Raw genomic sequence first — 24,135 nt, 5'->3', positions numbered from 1 at the left:
GGGGACATGGGTCGCCTTAGGGATGTACAGCCTCGCTTGCCCTGTGGCTCCATTTCTGGGCCACACAGCAGGAAAACAAGTGCAGGCAGAAGGGCGGAGGGTAGGATGAGGGGGGTCAGAGATCAAGGTAAACCCTGCCCCAGTTTTAAGAAGGGAATCAGGATAGGCCTGAGATATGGGGCTCAGATGAGAACTGTCGGGGGAACGTTTCCCCTTCCAGGCCATTGCGGGGGCGGGGGTGGGAGACAGTGCTGTTCCAGGGCAGGGGTGAGACTGTCCAGAGCTGAGAGTCAGGGGGCCTGGCGCTGGCTCTGTGTGTGTATGTGTGAGAGAGAGAGAGAGACAGAGACAGAGACAGAGACAGAGAGACAGAGAGAGGGAGGAGGATTCTGGGAAGAGGAGATTGTCTGCCTTGTTGGGGAAGGTGGGAGTCATTGTCCTGAGTCAAACGTCGGAGGCAGTTCCTGGCTTCTGTGTGCAGAGCAGCCCTGGCTCACGAAAGGAGGTCCTAGTGGGCAACACCCGCCTGCTGTCTCTTGCAGGAACGCATCTTCCTGACCCTCTCCAATTACATCTTTACTGCAGTCTTTCTGGCAGAGATGACCGTGAAGGTGATGGGGGGTCGGTGTTGCTCCGGGGCTGTCTGGTTCCCAGGGCTGGGTTGGTGGTGGGAGGGGATTGGAGAGATTGACCACAATCAGAGGGCAGGCCTGGGGACCGCAGGGGGCGGCGGCCACAGTGATGCAGCGGGCGTCCCCAGGTGGTAGCGCTGGGCTGGTGCTTCGGGGAGCAGGCGTACCTGCGTAGCAGCTGGAACATTCTCGACGGGCTACTGGTGCTCATCTCCATCATCGACATCCTGGTGTCCATGGTCTCCGACAGCGGCACCAAGATCCTGGGCATGTTGAGGGTGCTGAGGCTGCTGCGGACCCTGCGCCCACTCAGGTGAGCCCCCAGCCGTGCGTCCTCCTCAGGGACGCCTCCAACAACTCCCTGACGGAGCGAGAGCCCCACGTGCCCCTGCTTCCTGCCTCTGACCCCCCACGGGGAACCGTGTCACCACTGGGCTCAAACCATGGCCCCAGGAGTTTTCCCCCCCTTGGGCACGCCCCCTCCACATGACATACTCCCCACGTGACATACTGCTCAGGGCTACCATGCCCCTGACCTTGTGCTGGGCACAATATAAAGAGGCCACAGGCAGGGCCCTCATATCCTTCAGCTGGAGCTGTGCCTTGGGTGGTAACGTCAGGGATGACCATCCTCCCTGGTGAGGTAACAGACTCCTTTCCCCCCCTTCACACACCTTCACACGCCTCTCAGGGACCACCCAGCAGGTAACATCTCTAGCAGGGAATCTGCTTTCTCAGGAAAGCCTCCCTCAATCACCTTCCACCCCGCTGTCAGAACTTTCCATGGATGGGGACCATACTGACAGACGAGTGATGCCTCCCTGGCTGTGATAATCCACCTCCCACCCCCTTCCCCTCCTTGCGTGCACCCTCCATGATCCCGGCAAGTCAACCTCCCTGTCCCCACGACACACTGCATCCCTGGGTAACACCTCCCTTGGGTTGAGTCCCCTCCCCAGCCCCATCAGGTGATGCTTGGAGGTCTGGGAATGGAAGGGAAGATGGGGGAGGGGAGGTGGGGGTGTCTGTGTCCCGTTTTGAGACATTAGAAGCGGGAGTCCCCATGGCGGGGATCTTGCGAAAAGAAAACTGCCCAGGAAGCCAGAGTCCAAGATGAGGGACCCGTGAGCCCAGATGGGGGGTGGGGGTGGGGGAGCAGCAGGGCAAGGGACAAGGGAGCGTGGGAGCTGAGGGAACTCGTCTTCTTCCCCCCCCCCCCCCAGGGTCATTAGCCGGGCCCAGGGGCTGAAGCTGGTAGTGGAAACGCTGATGTCCTCGCTGAAGCCCATTGGCAACATCGTGGTCATCTGTTGTGCCTTCTTCATCATCTTTGGCATCCTGGGGGTGCAGGTTTGTGGGGGCCTGGGGGCCAGGTGTCAGTGGGGACCTGAGGAGTGGCCTTCCTCTTGGAGGAAGACTCCAAGTCTGAGACTCCAAGCAGCTGAGACTCGAGCTGCAGCTGCCGTCTTTATTCCAGAAAGGAAAAAACAGGGACACTTCCCTCGAGGCCCTAGGCCTCAGGCCCCTTTGCCTCCTGGGCGTTTTTGCAGAAAACTAGGAGCCTAGAAGAGGTCCCCAAAGGGATGAGGGCCTCAGAGAGGCTGCTGACCTGTGGTAGCTGGCGCACTGCCCTTGCCGCACCCCCCCTCCCCCGCCCCCCTCACACGCTGCGCTCTGGAGCGCAGACGCTGCCCTGGCCCAGTCTGCTCCGGGATCCCCTCCCCTCCTTCCCTGCTTGAGCCGAGTGGGCCGCAGGCCAGGCCTGGGGATCCAGGGCCCAGACAGCTGGGCCAGGTTAGCAGCGGTGAGCTGGCAGGCAGGAGGGTGCAGACCCCAGACGAGGCAGGAAGTGGGGGCTGCTGGGGGAAACTTGGCCTCCGGCCCAGGGAGGAAACTGGCTTTGCCTCCACCCCAGTCTTCCAGAACCCCCTGGCTCCAGCTGTTTCAGCTTTAGGGTAGACAGCTGGCTGTTGGGGCAAGCGGGGGAACTCCTGGGTGGCTACCGCCCCCCACCCCCCATTCCCGTCCTTTGGCTTCCTGGAGTGTCCTCTTTGCCCCCGGGGAGAGGGCTGTTCCCGGTTTCCTAGAATTCTCTAGCCCCAGGGACCGGGCTGGGGTACACTCACCAAAGCTGTGTGGTGCCCCTTCCCCTTCCCTCGCTTCCAGCCGGCCTGGGTGAGCAGAGGCAACCCTCGTGAGCCCGGTCCTGGGCTTTTCCAGTGGATGTAGGTCCCTCCTGAGTGGCTTGCCCAGACCCCCTGGTCCTCCTGACCCTCCCATCCCTTGCCCACCCACAGTCATAGCCAGATGTGTTCTGGAGTGAGGGTGAGCTTTCCAGTCAGAAATACCTGCGTTCAAGCCCCCTTTCTGCCACCTACATTCAACCTTAGTGAGTGAATTTACTCCTCTGAGCCTCAGTGTTCCTCATCTGTAAAGTGGAGTCTATGATACCTAGCCTGCCCCCACCATTAAACCAGGCCCCCTCCCCCAGAGTATCTGGTTCAGCGGGTCGGGGGTGGGCCTGAGAATCTGCATTCCTAGCGTGTTCCCAGCCGCTGCTGTTTGCTGGTCCACGGACCCCTCTTGGAAAACCCCTGGCTTCACCCTTTGTAGAAAATAAAGAACTATTCCCCTCCCGCCAGCCTTCCTCAGCACCTGCCCTGATGACCTTTTCTCCTCTAGGGCCTCTGCTCCCAGGAGCCCAGAGGAAGGGGTGCCTGCGGGGGAGGCTTCTGTCAGTGTCTCCCTGACTTGGTTGAGCACCCTGTCCTCACTCAGGGTGTGCCCAGAGCTCTTTGGCCCCGGGGCTTGTGTGGGGGAGGAAGGGCTGGTGAGTTCCCGTGGCCACAGCTCACTTCGCTCTGTCTCTGGGGATGTTTGTGCCCAGCTCTTCAAAGGGAAGTTCTTCGTGTGCCAGGGCGAGGACACCAGGAACATCACCAACAAATCGGACTGTGCTGAGGCCAGTTACCGGTGGGTCCGGCACAAGTACAACTTTGACAACCTCGGCCAGGTGAGCTTCATGCTCCGGGGTGGGCGTGGGGGTGGGGGTGGGGGTGGGGGCAGGGGTAGTAGCAGGAGTCTGGAGGGGACACGGGCGCATGCGTAGTGATGCACGCAGGGCAACTGACTTGCCAGGGCCTCAGCTTCATCAACTGGCTAATGGGTCATAATGGTATTTCTTCGGGGGTTTGTCGTTAAGGGTGCGATGAAATGATGTGTGGATTTGCTGAGCATGGGACCGGCCACATCTATATTCTCGAGATACTGCCTTTGCTTACTCCATATTTGGAAAAATGGAGAAATGTCGAAAATGAAATGGCTCACTCCCTCTTGCTGGTTTGTTTCCCAGACCCAGCCTGGTTTTGCTTTCTGGATTTTCCAGGGCTCTGGTGTCTCTGGCTCCTCCTGGCTGAGGTCAGAGGGCTTGATCGTCTTCCATGGCTTCTCTGGCTTCATACCAGCCATGGAGCCCCGGGACAGAGAGCTCTCCTAGGGCCCAGAGTGTGATTAGGCCTGACCTCTGAAAGGCTAGGGTCCCCTGAGCTGCTGCCATGAGGTGCTTTGGGGACAGGTGGTGGGTGGTTTAGCCATACATCTTAGGTTTCACATGGTTTCTCCTCCCCCCCCCCCCCCGGCCCGCCCCAAGGCCCTGATGTCCCTGTTCGTGCTGGCCTCCAAAGATGGCTGGGTGGACATCATGTACGACGGGCTGGATGCCGTGGGTGTGGACCAACAGGTAGGGCTGAGGTGGGCAGGATCCATCTTTGGGCTCGGGTCACTCAACAAGGCATGATGGGATGCAGGCACGGGACAGAAAGAGGGCAAGGCTGATTGGCAAATTCCATCAAAGAGGCATCACCCCATTAGCCGAGGCTTTGACCGGTAGCCTGAGGGCCATATCTGGGCGTGTTGTATTGGATTGCAACATGTTTACACTTCTTTGAATTAGTAGCAAACATTTAAAAATTGGTGGATTTCATGTGAAAATCCAGAGTTGGGCCTGCTCAGAAGTCTGAAGATCTGGGAACATAGGGCTTGCACTGCCTCAGGGCAGGAGTTAACCTGGAAGCGAGCAGCTGGTGCCTCTTTGGGGTAGAACGTCTACTCTCTACTTTGCCACAGTCCCCACCCCTCCCATTCATTCGCAGCACCTGCTGGGGCCCTGTAGCTAACCAAGTTTGCAGACCTTGTCTTAAGGAACCCGGGCTGTGGGGCGGCACCTGAGACAGTCAGGTCTGACGTATCCCCGCCTGATGCCTCCACCTGTCCTTCCTGATCCCCACCAGCCCATCATGAACCACAACCCCTGGATGCTGCTATACTTCATCTCGTTCCTGCTCATTGTGGCCTTCTTTGTCCTGAACATGTTTGTGGGCGTGGTGGTGGAGAATTTCCACAAGTGTCGGCAGCACCAGGAGGAGGAGGAGGCCCGGCGGCGGGAGGAGAAGCGTCTGCGGAGACTGGAGAAAAAGAGAAGGAGTAAGGAGAAGCAGATGGCTGGTCGGTAGTCTTTCCACATCTCTCTGAGTCGTGCTTGACCTTGGCCTTGTGACTGCAGGGGACCAGGGGCTGGGGCTGGGGGCAGGGAGAAGATGCTCCCACCGCCCCCTCCTCACCTCCTTCCCCTCAAGAGCATGTCAGCCTTTAGAGCACGCATGAAGCAGACCAATTCGGCCCCGTGGGGGAGGGGAGCAACCCCCCACCGTGGGGGGCTCCCCAGGTCTCAGCATCGTACTCCTCAGACGAGATGCCAGGTCGAAGCTGATGCATGACCTCTGCCAGCTCGTCCCTCAGGGGAGCCTTGCAGGATAAGGATCACCCTACTTTGTCGCTCGCCCAGAGACCCAGGGATTGGCCCAGGTGCCAGATGGGTCTGCTCCAAGGTTGGGGAGCGAGCACCTTGACCCTGTGCCTGCCTAGTGTCTGTAGCTGCTGAGCAAGGCCTCGGCAGAAACTACAAATGCACAAGCGGCATGAGAGAACCCCAGACCCACTCTCTCCTTATCTCCAACTAAAGTCCCTGGCTTCCTGGCTGCCTTTTTTTTTTTTTTTTTTGGCCAAGCCTGGGGCGGGGGTGGGGCGTGAAAAATCTCTCCTGGCTCAGGGAAGGTCTGAAGTTATAGGGACTCTAAGCCTTCGACCCCTCAGCCCCCTCACCTGTGATCTCCAACATCTCTTGGCTTGGGCTGGGGGAGGCCCCCATCCGATCCCTCCTCATGCTCTTACGCCAGGGGTGGGCCAAGACTAAGGGGAAAGACACAGATTCCGGGAAGGATTCCAGAGAAGTAACGGGCGCGGGAGCCCCTTTGTTTCTCCAGGTGTGTCTGCACCTGTCTCCCTGTCTGCAGGGTTCCTGTCCGTGTGTCTGGTACTCAGTAATCTCTGTGACTCTCTCTCTCAGTCACTGCCCACGTCTCGCTGAGTGTCTTTCTGTGTGGGTTTCTCTAAGCCTTTGTGTGTCTGTCTCTGTTTGGTCTGCGGGGTTCCCTTCTCTGCACCCTTCCTTTCACACACCGCCTTCCTTACGCCAGTAAGATGTGTGCAGTGCTCTGAGCTTTCCCTTTGGTTTGTTGAAATGTGAGTACTACCAAATGGGTTAGGGGCTGTGGTGCCCCCCCCTCCACTCTCCCCGTGGCTCTATCTCCTGCTACCTGGGGGGGACACCTGGAGCGAGGGGAGGGGGTGTGGGAGGGTGGGGGGGGGCGGGCAGGGGAGGGACAGAGCCAAAGCTCCCTGTGCGAGGGGAGGTGGGGGCTGCTCAGGACCGGAGGCGAGGAGATACTGGCCTCCGGGCGGTGGTGGGTGGTACGGTTCTCCACGTCCCACGTCCTCAACGCCCGTGCCCCAGGCCCCTTGCTCAGCTCTGGGGTGGGGCCCCCGCTGGGCTCTCCGTGTGGATGCCTGAGGCTGAGCCGGCACACCACCCCCAGCAGCCACGCTCCCACCCCTGCTCCATCGGCCCCACCCCTCCTTGCAGTCTGCCTTCTCGGCAGGGCATCTGCACATGGAATGCTTTTGGCAGGAGGCACTTGTGGTCCTGCCTGACCAGCTGGCTCCCCTTCTGGGGTCTGTAGCTATCTCAGGTGGTGCTGAGGCCGAGGCACGGGTAGGAGTGGACGTCTGTTCTGATGACGGGCTGCCTGCCCCTCGCCGTGCCTCCGGCCCTCTGCCCCTGTGACCCCTATGGGCTGGCCCGATTGCTCATCTTCCTCAAGTGCCCTGGCCCCGGCGTTTGGGGCTGGACACTCAGGACCAGCCAGCCATGCTCAGCACACCCCATTCATAGGCGGAGTGAGGGTTGGAGCCAAGGGGGAGCGAGCTGCTTCTAGGGGGCCCTGCCCAGCCCAGCTGGTCCGGCCAGTGACCAATGTCGTGTTTCGTTCTTTTAGATCTAATGCTGGACGATGTAAATGCTTCCGGCAGCTCCTCCAGCGCGGCGCCAGGTACTGCGTCTGGGGTTGTGGGTTCCAGGGCGAGGCCCGGGGGCAGTCAGGCCGTACCTGCCCCCAGGCCCGCCTCATGCGTGCTGGGATGTCCTCTTTGCTTCCCCCCCACCCCTCCGTGGCTCATTGATTCCATCCTCTTGGGGCGAGGGAGTGAGGGTCCCCGGGGCGCCGCCGGGCTCTGCGTCATCCTATAGGCCTGTGCTACACTGGCCGGGGGCTGAGGGCCTTGCACGCCCCTTCCTCTGACCCCTCGTGGCGGACCCTCCTTCTCCCGCAAGGCTTCCGAGGGCCGAGCCGCCCAGCCCCCTGCTGCCCGGTCCCGCTCCCGCTCCTCCTCCCTGTCACACCGTTCGATTATTAGAGCTGCAAATCTCGCCCGTCTCCTTTTGTCTGAAGGGAAGACTTTGATCCAAGCAAAGCAGGATGAGAGGAGCAGAGAGGGAAAGGATTTGTTTTAAAAATGTAACGATGAATAATTGAACAGACTCATTAAGAGTCAAGTAATCGCGGTGGCCACGTCATCCCTACGAACAGCAGGATGGGGAATCTGAGGCCTGAGTTGGCCACAAGCTTCTCACCCCTAAAAGCCAAAGATTTGGGAGTGAATTGGGTCTTTGTCTTTGAGAGCCGTGACCCCCCCCCCACCTGCCCCCGCCGGGATGGCTTTGGTCCTGCTCGCCCTCCCCTGGTCTTCTGGCTGCTGCCTCCCCCAACACGGGCCCTCGACAGAGGGTCAGAGGCTCGGAGACCCCGTGACAGGCCGCGGGGCCTTGTCACACCCTCTGATGTCTTCCCCAGGTGGTTCCCAACCTGTTCGTCCTCAAGGGCACCCCTCATCACGTCCTCCAGCAGATCCCACATTTTAAGAGACTGTCTTTGAAGTTACGAGCACCTTCAGTAATGACTTTTTTTTCACTGTTTTTACTAATCAGAGGCACATCTAATTGCTAACCAGAGCTTCTGAGCTGCAGAGGGTTTCACACTCAATGGTAGCAAAGAAAGACCATTTTGCCATCAAATTAGTCCGTGGGGCCTTAACACAGGCCTATGTATGATTTCTTTTAAGCTTTTAGAAATATTGAAAAGAACGTTAAGGACCCCCATGTGGCTGCCTTCTCAGGCTGCAGAGGACTTGAGACTTCAGGCTGGGAACCGCTGAGCTGGGACTTTCTCCACTATTCTGTGCTCCCCCAGAAGCCAGACCCCGGCAGACGCTGCCCTCTGGGTGCTGGGCTACCTGATCTGTGGGGGCTCAGGGACCCCCTGAGCCTTGTTTTGGGAGGCCATCCCTGAGGGTTGATGTCTCTTGTCCCCATGATGCCAAGCTATGGTATTTGTCATTGAGAGACCATCTGTCTGGGCGTTCAGGAGGCTCTTGCCGATTCGTAACTATTTGCCTGGGTCCCATGTCTCTGTGTCAGGCTGTACTGCAAATTCCTGATGTGTTAGGGGTGAGGGAGGGCGGGAGGAAGTACCCTACAGATTTTCCCTTACGGGGTCACCTGGCCTGCAGGCCGAAGTGTCCACACATACACATTTACCCCAACACTGTCCTGGCCTGGGGCTGGCCCACAGAGCCTTCTCCACCAGGAATTAACACGCTCAGACTCTTTTGGGCCCAGAGCTCCTCCCAACACACCCATTTGATGCCCAATACCTTTGTTACCCTCACGCTGCACCCCCATTCCAGTCACATTCCGCCATGCGCCCGTTGGCACATACAGGCATATACCCTGATGACAATAGCGTGTCTTACCTTTCCAGCTGGTAATGAAGACTCAGAGACCCTTAATAGGGGCTCAGATCACCCCCCATCCCTCTTTCCCAAACCTGGTGTTCTGTGTGGTCGCTGGTAGAGCTTTTCAAACTTCCGTGCGTGTAAGAATCACCTGGAGAACGTACTAAAACACAGATGCTTGAGCACCGCCCTAGAAATTCTCATGGAGCGGTCTGGGGCAGGACCTGAACGTCCGCATTTTCAATCAGTTGCCAGGGGACGGTGCTTGGTCTAGCCAACTGTGTGATGCCCCTAGTCTGGGGCAGCTGGAATCAAACCCCCATGCACCACACCTCCCGGCCAGCGCCGCCCTCGCTCTGTGCCGCTCCCAGAGGAGGGGGCCAGCCAGACCCCAGGGAAAGGCAGAAGGGAAGCGTCCTCGATCATCAGGGGAATGGGCCTGACCGGGCACCTGGGTCCAGCCCAGCTTCCAGGCGAAGGGAGGGACTGGGGCCACCGGCTGATCGGGTGACGGCTCCCCTCAGCCATCTGTGGTACCTGCGTCCACTCACCCTCTCTCCTTCCGCTGGGACCCAGTGATCAGGCCTGGCCACAGCAGCTGAAGGTGTGGCCTCTGCCCTAGGGGGCCTGTGTCCCTGGGAGGGACCCCTGCCTTCCGCCTACTCCCTGTCACTCTTCCTTGCAAACCCTCTGCCCTGGCTGTGCCTCGGGCTCTACTAACTACCTGCGCCTGCTGCCCTCACTCACAGCCGTGCTGTCCCTGCTCCTCTCCTGGCTCTTGCCCTCGGCTGGGGGCTGGGCAGTCCTGGAGGTGCCCTCCTCCTACTGCCCAGCTCTGCCATTTTCTCCGCCTAAGGCAGCTCGTACTGGTGGGGGGCAGGGAGAGGGGCTATGGCCGGAGCTCTTGGAGCAGCAGACCTGCCCAGGGCTCTTCCAGGAGGTCTCTACTTCTCTGAGCTCAGGCAGGGGGGTGGTATCATCCAAAGCCTAACGGCGAGAGCCTTCGGGCAAACTCTTCGAGGTCTAAACCCACCAGGCAGCTGGCGAGGGATTGGGGCTGGGAGTTCGGATCCTGGCTCCGTCACGGCCTTACCATGTGTGGACAACCCACTTGTGCTGGACCTCGTTCTCTCCCTCTGTAAAACAAAGGGTTTGACCAAGGACATGCTGATCAGATTGGCCCTGGGACTCTTTGGACCTGTGCTCTGAAGGGGGATTTCTGGCAGCCTCGGCATCTGCTGGTCTGGGGTTGGGACTGGGGCTCGAGCCGCAGACCTCAAGGGCCTGGCACCTGTCGCTACCAGCAGATGCCCGGTCTCAGCCCTGTCCCCACCTTTCCTATGGGCTGCGGGGAGGGGGGTCCCAGGCTAGTCCCAGCCCACCTGCCCTCAGACAGCCAGAGCAAGGCTAGAAGGCAGAGGTGGTGACAGCAGCCCCCTTCAGTTTGGGGCTGCTACCTAGTCAGGCTAGGGGGACAGGGGAGAGGGAGACTCTCCCCACCTCTCCTCTGCACTATCTTAGCTAATAATGGGGCTAATAAGGAGCTGCTTTTTCTAACCTAATTGTATTCAAACATTTTAGTTAATTCTCCATTCATATTTTAGCATAATGGGATCGGGTGCTCTCGGCACTTATGGAGATTAATGCAGAGACAGTGTTCCAGCTGCTAAGGCAACGCAGGGCGATTAGCGCCCTCTGGTTCTTGTGGGTACTGAAGGAAGGAAGACGCCCGGCTCGCCGGGTCCACCCTCCACAATCGCAGTGTGGATGACCCGTGGCCTCATGTTGTCCCTTGTCCTGAGCTTCTCCACCCCCACCCCGTCCTGGGGATCAGGAGAGCCACCTGAGCTAACAAAGCCACAGTTGGCCGGCCCATCTCCGAAAACGAGATGATGGCATAACCCACGCTGTGGTGTGCCAGAACATTCGGGACTTCCGGCCTCTTGGTTATCCACACATCGAGGCCGATGCTGGAGAGTGGCGTCAGGCGAGGCCGAACGTGCAGCTCTTGGGCACTCTTCTTCCTTCGGCCTTGGGTGGGAGGCCACCCCCTGACTCAGTTTCCCTCTCTGTGAAATAGTCCTCTGCATGGGGAAGGACACTTACAACTGAGCTGGCCCGGACCCAAAGCTTCCTGCTGCCCCTGAGCCAGCCACCCCTGGCACCGGCCTCAGAGGCTGCAGCCCTCGCTGGCTGGCTTCTGCCCTAGACGTTCTGAGGGGGAAGGGCTGTCTGGGACCTGAGGCTGCCCCAAGCCTCCCCACGGGGAGCCTCTTCTTTCTTTGTGGCTGCCTGGGAGACCGATCTGTCAACCGCCTCCAGATGACATCTATCCCCAACTTGGCCTGGCCTTTCCTCAGCACCTGGAGGAGGGGGCCCCCTGCCATCTTCTGCCCCCAGATTCATTCCGCCTGCTTAGCAGGCCAACCTTCTGGCGCCATGATTTTATAACTAAGTGGTTCGCTAATTACGAGAGAAATATGCCTCTGACAGATCTCAGACAGTGCTTCCAGCCCAGCCTGGAGCCTGATGCTAGCCTGCCACTCGAGAGCAGGGCATTGCCTCGTTAGAAACTGGGTGAGTCCTTCAGGTGGAGCCCTCCCACGTGAATCTGGGGGAAGAGCAGAGCCCCGTGGCCTCCCCTCTGCCCCGCACCCCCCCGTGAGGGCACCGGAGGCCCAGGCCCCTGCCCCTCTGGAGGCCCTCAGGGCGGGTCAGCGCGGCCGGCCAAGAGGATGTCCAATTTCCAATCTCCGGTGTTATCTCCAAATCCCAGCTCTGTGTAATCTGCTCTGCTCCCCCTCGGGGGGCTGAGCTTGAGAGCAAGGGCCTTTGCCTCTCTGCTGATGGAGCTTCCTCTGAGCCTGATAAGACCGGTTGTTTTTCGTCTTACCGATCTGGCCTTGCTGCGGAACGCCAAGTCAAGGGCGTTGCGAGGGGCCGGTGGATTTGGGAGGCTGCCTTGGGGAGGGGGCTCACCTGGTGTCTAATGTGGGTGGGGAGCTCTGCATGTCCTGACCCCTTCTGCACCCAACTGTGGCCAGTAGAACAGACGCTTGGAGGGCAGACGCGAGAGAGCTCCCCCCGCCCCCGCCCCGAGGAAGGCGGTGTGTGGAGGGCGAGGATGCGGATGATACTGGAATGTTTCAGCTCTGGCATTAGAGGCTGGCGGCTGTGAGGGACTTGGGTGGAGGGGGCGCAGCGGGCAGGAGCCCGACGGCTGCTCTGCTCTCCCCCCCCACCCCCCGCCCCACCAGAGGCCCAGTGCAAACCCTACTATTCAGACTACTCTCGCTTCCGGCTCCTCGTTCACCACTTGTGCACCAGCCATTATCTGGATCTCTTCATCACGGGTGTCATCGGGCTGAATGTGGTCACCATGGCCATGGAGCACTACCAGCAGCCCCAGGTAGGAGTGAGTCCTGCCTCCAGCCGTGGGACTGCAGGCTGAGGCTACCCCAGCCCGTGCCAGGGGACCTCGGGCAAGTGCTGGGCGCCCTCTTGTACACCTTGCAGTGGCCCCTGGAAGTGGGTATCGTCTTGGTTTTACAGATGAGGACACTGAGGCTCAGAGAGGTTAGTCGACTACACCAAGGTCCCGCAGCCAGGAAGTAGAGGACCTGATTTCTTTCCCCGACAAAATATTTATTGAGTGCCTGCCACGTGCTTCCTTCTTTACCCTTTGAGGGTAAAGAAGACAGACCAGTGAAGACCAGTGTCTGCCCTTCTGGAGTTTAGATTCTGGTGAATGTCCAGCTCTAAACTCACCAATGATCCTGCCACTCCTCGAATCAGCCACCGTCAGCTGTCCTCCAGGCCTCAGTTTCCCCATCTGTAAAATGGGGATGTCGAATTAGTAATGCACGAGGCCCTTTCCAGGTTCTAGCCTTCTGTGGCCTCCAGCACGTTCTCATGTGGTCTCTTCACCATCCCTCAAGGAGAGAGATCCTTTAGCTCAAAGTTTGGCTCATGCATGTGAATGAGGACCCTCTTCTGTCCCGGTGTGGTGGCCAGCGGCCCCCTTAGACTCACCTGTCTCCCAGATCCCGGAATGTGATGGAGGGGGAGGGGCAGGCATCACCCCTGGGCCTTAGGAGGCCCTGCATTGACATCCCCGCCCCCTCCATCCCTGCCAGATCCTGGACGAGGCCCTGAAGATCTGCAACTACATCTTCACCATCATCTTTGTGTTAGAGTCGGTCTTCAAACTCGTGGCCTTTGGCTTCCGTCGGTTCTTCCAGGACAGGTAACAGAGAGGGGTGGGGGGTGGGGGGTGGGGGGGGAGTGGGGAAAGGGCATGTCTCCCAGGGAAATGCCTGAAAACCTTTCTGGACTCCTGAGGTTCAGCCTCCACGCTAGGACCCACCCAGGGCTGATGGCGAGGGGGAAGGGGGGGCCGTCCAGAGTCTGGGAGACGGGAGGGAAGGGAAGGAATTTGACAAGACAGGGCCTGGGGGCCATTGGCAGCTGGAAGTCCATGTGGCCCAGACTGGGGCTTAAGAGCACAGAGCCTGGAGCCAGACTGCCTGGACCGGATTCGGATCCTGGCTCTCCCACTTAGAAGCTGGTGACTTGGGGTAAGTGACTTAACTTCTCTGTGTCTCAATTTCTTCATCTATAAAATGAGTGATAATAATACTGTCCGTATCACAGAGCTATGAAGATTAGGAGTTTTTTTTGTAAAGCCCTTAAAACAGTGCTTGGCACCTAGTGAACAGCATATAAGTGCCAAATTAAAAAAAAAAATGAATGAATACACATGGAAAGTAGAGGTCCTCGAGCTAAAGTCTTGGCCCCACCCGTGCCACCGACGGGCTGTGTGACCAGGGTCAAGCCATGCCTTCTCTGCAGGATGGGGAGGCGGGACTGGCTGACCTCCACCCTCCTTTCTGCAACCACTTGTGTTACTTTGACTGCCCCCTCCTCCGAGGTGCCCCCGGCTCCCCCCCACTCAAGGAGCTGTGTCCTGGGCTTTCCAGGTGGAACCAGCTGGACCTGGCCATCGTGCTGCTGTCCATCATGGGCATCACGCTGGAGGAGATCGAGGTCAATGCCTCACTGCCCATCAACCCCACCATCATCCGCATCATGAGGGTGCTACGCATTGCCCGAGGTCGGTGCCCGCCTTCTTGCCCGCCACGCGCCTACCCAGGGGGAGATAGCAGGGGTCAGCTCTGTGGCTGGCCAGGGACTTTGTACGTGTGTGTGTGTGTGTGTGTTCCCATGGGTCTCTCTCCCAGCCTTTGACAGAGGGGAGGGCCGGGGGGCTGGGCCGAGGCAGGGCCCTGGCGGCCTGGCTGGCCATCCCACCGACCCCAGCCCCCACCCTGGCCCTGGCTCCACCAGCTGTGTGGCCTGGGACCCAGCGGGGCCCGCTCACAACTTTGTCCTGTTCTGCAGTGCTGAAGCTGCTGAAGATGGCCGTGGGCATGCGGGCACTGCTGGATACGGTCATGCAGGCCCTGCCCCAGGTAGCTGGAGGTGGGGCTGGGTGGGAGGGGTCCCCTCGGGGCGAAGGGGGTGCTTTCCAAAGGGAGCTCAGGGAAGCTGGCTGGGAGATCCAGTGGCACCTTTCCCATTTCTTTTCCTCTTTTCCAGGTGGGGAACCTGGGACTTCTCTTCATGTTGTTGTTTTTCATCTTTGCAGCTCTGGGTGTGGAGCTCTTTGGAGACCTGGGTGAGTCGGGGTGGGGAGGGCAGAGGAGTCAGGGCTGGAGGCCCCGGGGCTGCTGCCCTAACTCAGGCCTCTCTCTCCTTCCCTCCTCCTCCAGAGTGTGACGAGACGCACCCCTGCGAGGGCCTGGGCCGGCATGCCACTTTTCGGAACTTTGGCATGGCCTTCCTGACCCTCTTCCGAGTCTCCACAGGTGACAATTGGAATGGCATTATGAAGGTGAGGGCGCACCACAGCCGTGTCCCCCCCCCCCCCGCCCCGCCCCCGGCTGGCCCTGGCCCCAGAGACACGGTGCCACACCTGGAGCCCAGATTCCCCGGCAGGATGAATTCCTTGACCCCGAATGAAAGCATGTGACCTTCTGTCCCTCAGGCGGAAACATTCCGGGACTCCCTCTCCCCAGGACAGTGTGTAATGCTTTCTCTGCCCCCAGGACACCCTCCGGGACTGTGACCAGGAGTCCACCTGCTACAACACGGTCATCTCCCCCATCTACTTCGTGTCCTTTGTGCTGACGGCCCAGTTCGTGCTGGTCAACGTGGTGATCGCCGTGCTGATGAAGCACCTGGAGGAAAGCAACAAGGAGGCCAAGGAGGAGGCCGAGCTGGAGGCCGAGCTGGAGTTGGAGATGAAGACGCTTAGCCCGCAGCCCCGCTCGCCTCTGGGCAGCCCCTTCCTCTGGCCCGGGGTGGAGGGCCCCGACAGCCCCAAGCCCGGTGCTGCAGCCCACGCTGCCGGCGCGGCCTCGCGCTTCTCCTTGGAGCACCCCACGGTGAGCCAGCAGCCACCCCTGCCGAGAGGGGTGTGGGGTGGGTCCAGGTGGGTGGTGCGCAGGGAGCGTGGCAGACCCCGGGGCCCCGCCTGTGTCCTTTTGCCCCTCCTGCTTGGATGCTGAGGGATGAGCGGTCCCTCGCCCGCCCCCAGACGGTGGCTGCGTGCGCTCGCAGCCTAGGGGCCACCCGGCAAGCCCCCAGCACACCCTGTGCCTCCGGCCCAGCCGGCCTCCCCTTCTCGGCTCTTAGGTTCAAGGCTAAGTTTTCTGTTTCCTTCCTGTTTCTTTCTTACCCTTGCCCGATTACCAACCTCTTTCCTTCCCACCCTTCCACCTACCCAATTCCACCTCTCGATCCTTTCCCTATCTTTGCTCCCCTTCTCCCTCTCTCCTCCTGAGCTCTTCTCCTCTCCGGCTCCCCTTCTCCTTCCTCCCTCACCTCTCTTCCCTACATCCCCTCCCCTCCCCCTTCTCCTGTCTGTCTGTTGCTGGTGTGTGTGTGTGTGTGTGTGTGTGTGTTATCTCTTCCTCCTTTTCCCTCCATGTCTCTTGTCAATCCCCTGCCACGACACTTCCCATTGTTGCCCCTCTGATCCCCGCTCCCCTCATGGGCTGGTCCCCCCCCAGGACAGACAGCTGTTTGACACCATATCCCTGCTGATCCAGGGCTCCCTGGAGGGGGAGCTGAAGCTGATGGAAGAGCTGGCGGGCCCTGGGGGCCAGCCCTCTGCCTTGCCTCCCGCCCGCAGCCTGGGCGGCTCCGACCCGCAGGTTACCGTGCCCCTGTGCCGTGCCGGGCTGTGCCATGCTGTGCTGTGCTTCTGGGGAGGCGGGGGTGTTTCCTGCCCACTGGGTATCTGGAGAAAGAGCAGCCTCGGGGCCTCAGTTGAGCTTTGGGCTCGGCGGGAGGCAGCCAGGGGTTCGTACAAGTTGAGATCAACCTCTTGAATACATATTTGGAAGGTAGGGATGCTAAGGACCGCACCTCTAGGAGTGAAGGATGGCTAGAGGAGGGGCTTGCGGAGGGCATTTGTCAGAAGGAACCTGGACCAAAAGGAGAAGAGAAGAGGGCAGGGCAGAAGACAAGCTGGGAGTGGGACCTTAGTGGGTGGAGGAAGCAAGGTACCAAACCCAGGGGAGAAGGGCTTTGGGGGGGTCTGCAGGTGGCCAGGGGACCCATTGAGGGATATACCTTCGGCCACAGTCTGATTCTTTCCTGTGTCCAGCACCTACCCCCAAAGCCTCTGTTTGGTGGCGTTCTGAGCCACGGAGCCCACTAGGCATGATGAGTGCCCTCAGTAGACAGTGGTTTCTGACCTGGCCCTGAGAGGGCCTGGAAGGTTCCAGCTGTGAGTGGATTCTGGGGACCTCGCTGTGAAGTAAAACTGGGCGTCCTGCCTCAGCCCAGCCCCTTTCCACAGCTCATGCATGGTCTTCTCCCCCAGTCCCATCTAAACGTGGCTTTCCTGCTCTCTGGGGCTCTCCCACCCACCTCTTCCCCACCTTTTGACCTGTCTGGTTGCCCCTGACCCCCTCCACTTGGCAGAGCACCCTGCCGTCCCTCCTAGGTCCGGGGTCAGGTGCTGCAGGGAAGACCTCAGTAGACCTGGAGTGGAGGCAAAGAGACGGGTGTCAGCAGGAGATAGAAAAGCCTAGAGTTCCACAGGCCCTGTTGGGTGGAGGGGAAGGAAGGCAGGCTCCCAGTACCTGGGACACCTGTAGCCTGACTCCAATGAACAGTGACCCGCACATAGAGAAAGGACCCTGCCTCTAGGGGTCCGCCCTTGGGATTCAGTCTCAGATAGGCTATAGGCGCTTCAACATGGCAATGACCTAGAATGATCAGTGAGAGAGCACATCCCTTCCCAAGGCCTCTCATCCTGAAGGAGGCTCATGGGGCAAAGGTACAGGGAAAGAAGAGGACGCGATGGGGTGATCAGGCGGATGGTTCATCTGGGAGGGACGGCTCTCCTCTCCCCCAGGCACTGAAGTCCCCCTGCAGATCCCTGGTGAGCCAGCCAGTTTGTGTGGCGGCAGGAGGAGAGCATCTCCCAGAACCCAAGCTAAAGAGGGCGGGCAAGCTGCCGGCAGGCGGGGGAGGGCCCAGGAGGGGAGAAGCCAAAATCTGGGGGCAGGCCAAGTCCTGCCAGGCTTTTGGAAGCAGAGAGAATAGGCAGAAAACAGTCATCAGATTGGCGGCTTTGTCCCCAGCGCCCCCCACGCGGCTCTGTCTGTGCCGAGAGCAGAGAGAGGCGCTTTGCTGGCCTTTCTTCGTTTTTTTTTTTTTTTTTCTCGTATCATCTTTATGAGAGTCGAAAGCCTTCCCTGCTCCCCGCTTCCTCTCTTGGTGGTGGTGGTGTGGGAGGGGGCTGTTAAGGTTCCTGGGGTATCTTTAGAATAAGTTTCTGCTTCTCCTGCTTTGTCGGTCTTCGCTCTGGCTCTGGCTCTTCGGTGCCTGCCGCAGCCTCTCTGATCCGAGCGGGGGGGGGGGGGGGGTTCAAAGTGGGGTGGGGGAGGCACTGTCAGTTTACTCGGGAGAGGGGAGGGGAGAGAGAAGAGAGGCCTTCCCCTCCCCCGTGCTTTGTGGAAAGGGGGAAAGGGGGGGCCTGTGTGTGTGCACGCGCGCGTGTGTGTATGTGTGCGTGTGTGCGTGTGTGCACGCATGCACTCGCGAGCGGGTGCTCTGTCCTGGTCTCTAATGCCTGATCATCTCTCTCCCTGTCTAGATCCCTCTAGCTGAGAGGGAGGCTCTGTCTCTGACGTCAGAGATTGTGTCTGAACTGTCCTGCTCTCTAGCTCTGACGGATGACTCTTTGCCTGATGACACTCACACACTCTTACTTAGTGCCCTGGAGAGCAATGTACTTACACACGCTCCTCACTGCCCCTCCCCCCCCCCCCAGCCTCCCCAGGGGCTGGGCTGGCTGCAGGGCTCCAGATCCCTCCCTCCTCTCTCTTGGCCACCGGAGGCATCAACCGGCAGGCACTTAGCGCTCCAGGCTTTGATGGGTCTTTCCGGGTCCCCACTGTGGACCAAGAAATGAGATGAGATTAAATTGGGGCCTCAAGGGCCCAGGGGCGCAGTTGTGAAAGAGTTAATCCCAACACCCAGGAGTAGTAACTCGGCCCTCCGAAACAGAGGTCAGCATCAGGCAGCCGACCAAAGGGCCCCCCTCGATGTAGACCCAGTCTCTGTGTTTGGAGCCTGCGCAAGCCAGCCCTTCCCCTCCCCGCCCCCCTCCTTCTCGCCTACCTGCAACATGAGCCATTTCCCTCCACGTAGTGGCCGAGAGCCTCATACCTCTCTGCTGCTACCACCATGCCCTTCTGTACCTGGGGGGGCTGTCCCTGTCTCCTCTGTCACTGTCCCTGTGTGTCCCCGTGTTGGGGGGGGGTGTTCTTTGTGTTTGGACAGCTTCTCTACCCTTGCCCAGCTCCCTTTCCCCTTCAGACTGTGAGCAGCCCCCTCCTCCCTGCCTGCCCCCTCCTCTGGGCACTTAAGAAGAGACAGGGGCCCCTTCCCCACAGCAGGGCTCGGCTGCGACAGGGTCTTGACCACAGGCTGGGGGTCCCTAGGGGTCTTGGGGTGGCTGGCAGAAGTGGAGCCTGGAGCCGAGAGGGGAAGCAAAGGATCCAGTCTTTTCCAACCGTCCCTCCTGGGGAGCTTAGCTGGCGGGGCCTGCGTGGAGACAGGAACCCTCCCGCCTCTCTGAGAATTAGGAATGGAAGGTACAAGGGACCCCAAGGAGGAAAGGGGTCACAGGGAGATGGAGAAATCTTCTGGGAGCACACCTTGGCTCCCTCCAGCTGGGGTCAAAGGCAGATTACTGCTTTTCTTTGAAACAAATTTAAAAAGCCCACTCCCACCCCCAATCTGTCCAGTAAGGGAGGACCTGAAGCCGTGATACTCAGACCTTGCCCCCCACCTCCCATTTGCCCCCTGCCAGAGCCGCTGAGTAATTAAAAGGTGCGGGGCCACAGGTGGGTGAGCCAGCTGACACTCTCTAGTGTTCACCTGTCGTTGAACCCACATTAGCCCAGCTCCTGCCCCGCGCTGGGTCGTGGGGTTGCCTTAGAGAACTGGATGGTGAACAGCCTCTGCTCTGTAGGCAGTCCTCGCTCACTGGGCAGGTCCTCCCATTCCCCACCCCCACCCCCACCAACCCCAGCACTGGGATAGGGGGTGCTTTTAGCTTTTCAGCCTCCACTGTCCTGCTCCAGGGCCTCTTACGGGGGTCCCAAGAACCATCTCTTGAACCACCTGCCGGGCTGGACCTGGGGGCTGCTCTCTGTTTTCTGGACACCTTCTCACCCCTCCACCATCCCCACCAGGAGGCTCTGAGATGATGCAGTATTGGATAGTTTTCTGCTTCCTTGCTGTGCTGGAGGGCTCACCCATGTGTCTGCCCCCTTTCCCCCCACCCACTAACTCATCCCATTACCGCCCTGTCGGGAGGGTGGGGGGAGGGGGCCAGAGCCTGGGGGTGCTTCTGCTTGCTGTTGTCCAGCTCTGCCTCAGTTAGCCAGCCCGGATATCCGGGTGCCCCTCTTTTTCCCACCTCCCTCCCCTGTTCCTTTTGCAGATGGAGCCCCACCCTGAGGAGGTTCCCCTCGCCCTGGGACCAGACCTGCTGACCGTGCGGAAGTCTGGAGTCAGCCGGACGCACTCTCTGCCCAATGACAGCTACATGTGCCGGGACGGGAGCACCGCCGAGGGGTCCCTAGGACGCAGAAGCTGGGGGCTCCCCAAAGCTCAGTCAGGTACCAGGGCTCGGGCAGGGCTGCTCGGCTCGCACAGGGAGACCCCATCCTTGCCTAAGCCCACTCCTGACCTGGGTGGGAGGGGCACCGAGGCAGCAAAAGAGGTCTCTCCGAACTCCAAGGGCCCCCCCGCCAGCCCCTGGAGAGTGGTTGTCAATCCAGGGCGAGGGGTCTGCGGTGAGGGGAGAGGCCCCGATGGGGGAGGGAGAGCGGAAAAGAGGGACTGGGGTAAGAGCCAGGCCACTGACCTGCCAGCTCCTTCCTCTTCTCCTCCCCTCTCTGCCCACAGGCTCTGTCTTGTCAGTCCACTCCCAGCCGGCAGACAGCAGCTACATCCTGCAGCTTCCCAAAGACACACCCCACCTGCTCCAGCCCCACAGCACCCCCACCTGGGGCACCATCCCCAAACTGCCCCCACCGGGCCGCTCCCCTTTGGCTCAGAGGCCACTCAGGCGCCAGGTAAGCGGGTGTGGAGAGGTGGGCCAGGGCCCCGGGGCCGGCCTCTCCGCTGGGAATCCTGGGCTGTTGGTGACAACCAGGTGGCCACTTTTCATTCTTCCAGCAAACGTTTATTGTGTGCTGACCGCGGTCCAGAGGCAGTTCTAGGTGCCGGGGGCACGGTGCCTGGCAAAGCAGAAGTGGTCTGTGCCCTTCTGGCATTTGCATCCTGCTCCTTTCTTCCACTGAGGAGGGCTGGAGACCGGAGCGGGCCACGGCGGCTTAGGGACACAGGTCGACTTGGTGGGAGAGCCCAGGTCTCTGGACTCCCTTTCCCTGGCCCAGAGTTGCCTTCCAATGATTCTCTGTACTTCTAGACTTAGCCACGGCACACAGGGCATGTTTTGGGTATCTCCACCTTTGGCCAAGCCCGCGGCCCCCGCTTCCCGGGGCACAGGGCCGAGGCTTATGTAGCCAGGTGAGGCTTGTCTGACCCCACTGTGACAAGGCCACAGCCCACGCCCAGGGTGCCCTCGCGTGTAATCCTGGCCACACGAGAATCTGCTCAATGCCACACACTTGAAACAGGCACGGTCGCCACCCATTGTACACAGTTTCACCGAGCAGCTTCTGTGTGCCAGGCACTGGGGACACAGCCCCTGCTCTCTGGAGCTCCCAGTCTGACGTCAGAGACATAAATGCCATCAGACCATTGCAGCAATAGCTCACAGCTGCTGGGATGCTCACGTGTGCGATGCAGCAGGGAGCAAAGAGGAGGAATGGGTTAGTTGTAACGTGGGGATACAGATTGTCAGGCACCGTGTCACAAGAGGACCTGAGCCCGTCAAGTTGAGGGGTGCCTGTCATTTGAGAAGGGCATTCAAGGCCAAAGGAATAGCCTGTGCGAAGGCCGGGAAGAGTGAGGGAGCCAGCTGTGCACTAGAGCTGGCCCAGTGCGTTCTGGTGTCCCGAGGGCGGGGAGCTTCAGAGAACGATTCCTGCGGGCGTGGGGGAGGGGTGGGGGAGCAGGCATGGTGGCCCCCTTCTCCCAACAAGAGCAAACGCTGATACTCCGGCTTAGGGTGGGCCCGCGGGGGGGGAAGGCGGGGGTTATCCGGCTTGGGGGTGGGGGTGGGGGGAGGTGGGAACAGTCCACGGGGGAGCCGAAGCCCCTAGGCTGAGCTGTCCTCCCACCTCGCGCAGGCAGCAATAAGGACTGATTCCCTGGACGTTCAGGGCCTGGGCAGCCGGGAAGACCTGATGTCCGAGGGGAGTGGGCCCTCCCCGCCTCTGGCCCGGGCCTCCTCCTTCTGGGGCCACTCGGGCACCCAGGTGCAGCCGCAACCCCGCCGCCAGAGCAAGACCTCGAAGCACATGCCCCCGCCAGCCCCCTGCCCAGGCTCCGACCCCACCTGGAGCGAGGGCCCGCCAGAGACCAGGAGCAGCTTGGAGCTGGACACGGAACTGAGCTGGGTTTCAGGAGACCCCCTGACCGTGGGCAGCCAGGAGGAGCCCCCGTCGCCACGGGACCTGAAGAAGTGCTACAGTGTGGAGGCCCAGAGCGGCCGGCGCAGGCCCTCGTCCTGGCTGGATGAACAGAGGAGGCACTCCATTGCGGTCAGCTGCCTGGACAGCGTCTCCCAACCCAGCCTGGGCCCCGACCCCTCTAGCCTTGGGGGCCAGCCTCTTGGGGGGCCCGGAAGCCGGCCCAAGAAAAAACTCAGCCCGCCTAGTATCTCCATAGACCCCCCAGAGAGTCAGGGCCCTCGGCCCCCACTGAGCCCTGGCGTCTGCCTCCGGCGGAGGGCTCCGTCCAGCGACTCCAAGGATCCCTCGGCCTCCGGCCCCCCTGACAGCATGGCTGCCTCGCCCCCCCCAAAGAAAGACGTGCTGAGTCTCTCCGGTTTAGCCTCCGACCCAGCAGACCTGGACCCCTGAGTCCTGCCCTACTCCCCCATTCACCTTTCTCCACCGGGTGCCAAATCCTAGCTCCTCCTCCTGGGCTATGTTCCTGAAAAACCTTCTATACGGACTCCAGGGAGGAGCTCCTCCCCGCCTCAGTGGCGCTGGGAACCGGCGAGCAGAATTTCCAGAGCGTTGAAAGCAGCAGCCCTGGTCACCCCGGCTCCGGGCAGAGAGAGACGAGAGACAGAGAGAGAGAGAGAGAGAGAGAGAGAGAGAGAGAGAGGCCCAGTGCAGCTGAGGTTCCCAACACCAGGAGCTACTGGGAGAAAGCAATACGTTTGTGCAGAATCTCTATGTATATTCTATTTTATTAAATTAATTGAATCTAGTATATGCGGGATGTACGACATTTTGTGACTGAAGAGACTTGTTTCCTTGTACTTTTATGTGTCTCAGAATATTTTTGAGGCGAAGGCGTCTGTCTCTTGGCTATTTTAACCTAAAATAACCAGTCTAGTTATATCCCCTCTTCTTGCAAAGCACAAGCTGGGACCGAGAGTGCATTTCAGCCCTGACGGTGGCCCATCTTCAGCGGAGAGCGGGGACCATTTTGGAAACTGTAATGTAACTTATTTTCTCCTTTAACCTCGTCATCATTTTGTGTAGGAAAAAAAAAAGAAAAAGAGAAAAAGCAAAAAATAAGATTTTACAAATGAAATGGAACCTTTTTATATATACGTACATACATATCTATATCTATATCTATAATAAAGTAATTTTCCAAAATAAAAAAGTTAATCACGGTCCAGAGTGAAAGCGAAAGGGACAGAGTTAGGCATTTCCAGGTGGCACTGGAGAAAGAACCCCGGAGCTGGGGAGTGGGCAGCGGGCAGGGAAGGGGTCAGAGCTGCCTGTGTGTGTATAGGAGTGTGTGTGTGCACGCGTGCACACGCGTGTGTGTGTGTGTGTGTGCGCGCGCGCGCGCGTGTCTGGCTGGCTGGCTGGGGGAGAGAGAACCTAATCCTCCCCCAGGAGGGCTGCAACCTTGCAGCCTCACCCCCCAGGGGCAAGGGAGGAGGGAAGCCCCTCTGCCTGGTAGGAGGCTAGGCAAGCAGGGTTTACTGCTTCTACCAAAGCTTTATCGCTTCCTCTTAGCCAGGCAGCAGCTCTGTGAATGTGAGTAGTTCCAGATTAACTCTTATTTCTGCTGACAGCTATCAGCCCCACATTGAAAGCTGGAAATTGGCATAATGAAGCTGTTTTGGTTAATGGGGCCGACTGAGACTGGGGGAGGCGGCCTCAGCCGCTGCCAACGGGACCGGTGGGGGAGGGGGCAAGCGCGTCCGGGTTTTCCTTCCCCAGGCTTCAGCCCCCTTGACCTTGGAGGTCTGGGCGTTAGCCTCATGCCTTGGGAGCCCTGCTGACCCGCACCGTGGGCACTGCTCCATCAAGCTGGCAATGGGATTAAGCTGTACAAACAGAGCGGGCTGCTCCCTCCCGAGATGGAGGGGGCCAGGAGTCCAAAGGCCACCTCCCGGTGGAGTCGGGAGGGCCAGGCGGCCAGGCTGCGGAGTGCGGAGCTGGACCCCTGGGGGGTGATGAATGAGTGCCATCAAGGTGATTACATGGTCTGCCGCTGCCTGCCCAGTGGGAGCCAGCGGGGGGGGGGGGGGGGGGAGGAGGGGCTGGGAAGGCAGGACAGGGAGGGAAGGCGGAGGAGGAAGAGAAGGGGGAGAGGAGGAGGGGCTATTATTGGTGTGGCCCAG

General features: G+C 59.9%; 1 protein-coding gene across 28 annotated transcripts in view; it reads left to right on the top strand.

The window, feature by feature from the left end:
- Positions 1-22,461, top strand: part of CACNA1G (calcium voltage-gated channel subunit alpha1 G) — a 60,793-nt gene extending 38,332 nt beyond the window's left edge. For 2 of the 28 annotated variants that reach the window (XM_047080475.1, XM_047080474.1), the window contains 18 exons: positions 543-611; positions 761-945; positions 1,856-1,982; positions 3,520-3,645; positions 4,282-4,371; positions 4,922-5,135; positions 12,077-12,228; positions 12,956-13,065; positions 13,799-13,932; positions 14,220-14,290; positions 14,418-14,496; positions 14,591-14,712; positions 14,927-15,265; positions 15,893-16,036; positions 17,992-18,126; positions 19,849-20,026; positions 20,316-20,485; positions 21,668-22,461. In XM_047080475.1, the coding sequence (XP_046936431.1) occupies positions 543-611; positions 761-945; positions 1,856-1,982; positions 3,520-3,645; positions 4,282-4,371; positions 4,922-5,135; positions 12,077-12,228; positions 12,956-13,065; positions 13,799-13,932; positions 14,220-14,290; positions 14,418-14,496; positions 14,591-14,712; positions 14,927-15,265; positions 15,893-16,036; positions 17,992-18,126; positions 19,849-20,026; positions 20,316-20,485; positions 21,668-22,402 (3,180 nt within the window). In that variant the 3' untranslated portion in view covers positions 22,403-22,461. Of the gene's footprint in view, positions 1-542; positions 612-760; positions 946-1,855; positions 1,983-3,519; positions 3,646-4,281; positions 4,372-4,921; positions 5,136-7,024; positions 7,079-12,076; positions 12,229-12,955; positions 13,066-13,798; positions 13,933-14,219; positions 14,291-14,417; positions 14,497-14,590; positions 14,713-14,926; positions 15,266-15,892; positions 16,037-17,991; positions 18,127-19,848; positions 20,027-20,315; positions 20,486-21,667 lie in introns of all 28 variants that reach the window. The other 26 variants (XM_047080498.1, XM_047080495.1, XM_047080488.1 and 23 more) reach the window with 20 other exon arrangements.
- The last annotated feature ends 1,674 nt before the right edge of the window (positions 22,462-24,135 follow it).

The sequence above is a fragment of the Lynx rufus genome, unplaced genomic scaffold (assembly GCF_022079265.1).
Source record: "Lynx rufus isolate CCGP_SWC_20201006 ecotype Redwood Valley unplaced genomic scaffold, mLynRuf1.p SCAF_18, whole genome shotgun sequence".
NCBI lineage: Eukaryota > Metazoa > Chordata > Mammalia > Carnivora > Felidae > Lynx > Lynx rufus.
This window is presented reverse-complemented; position numbering and strand designations above follow the sequence as displayed.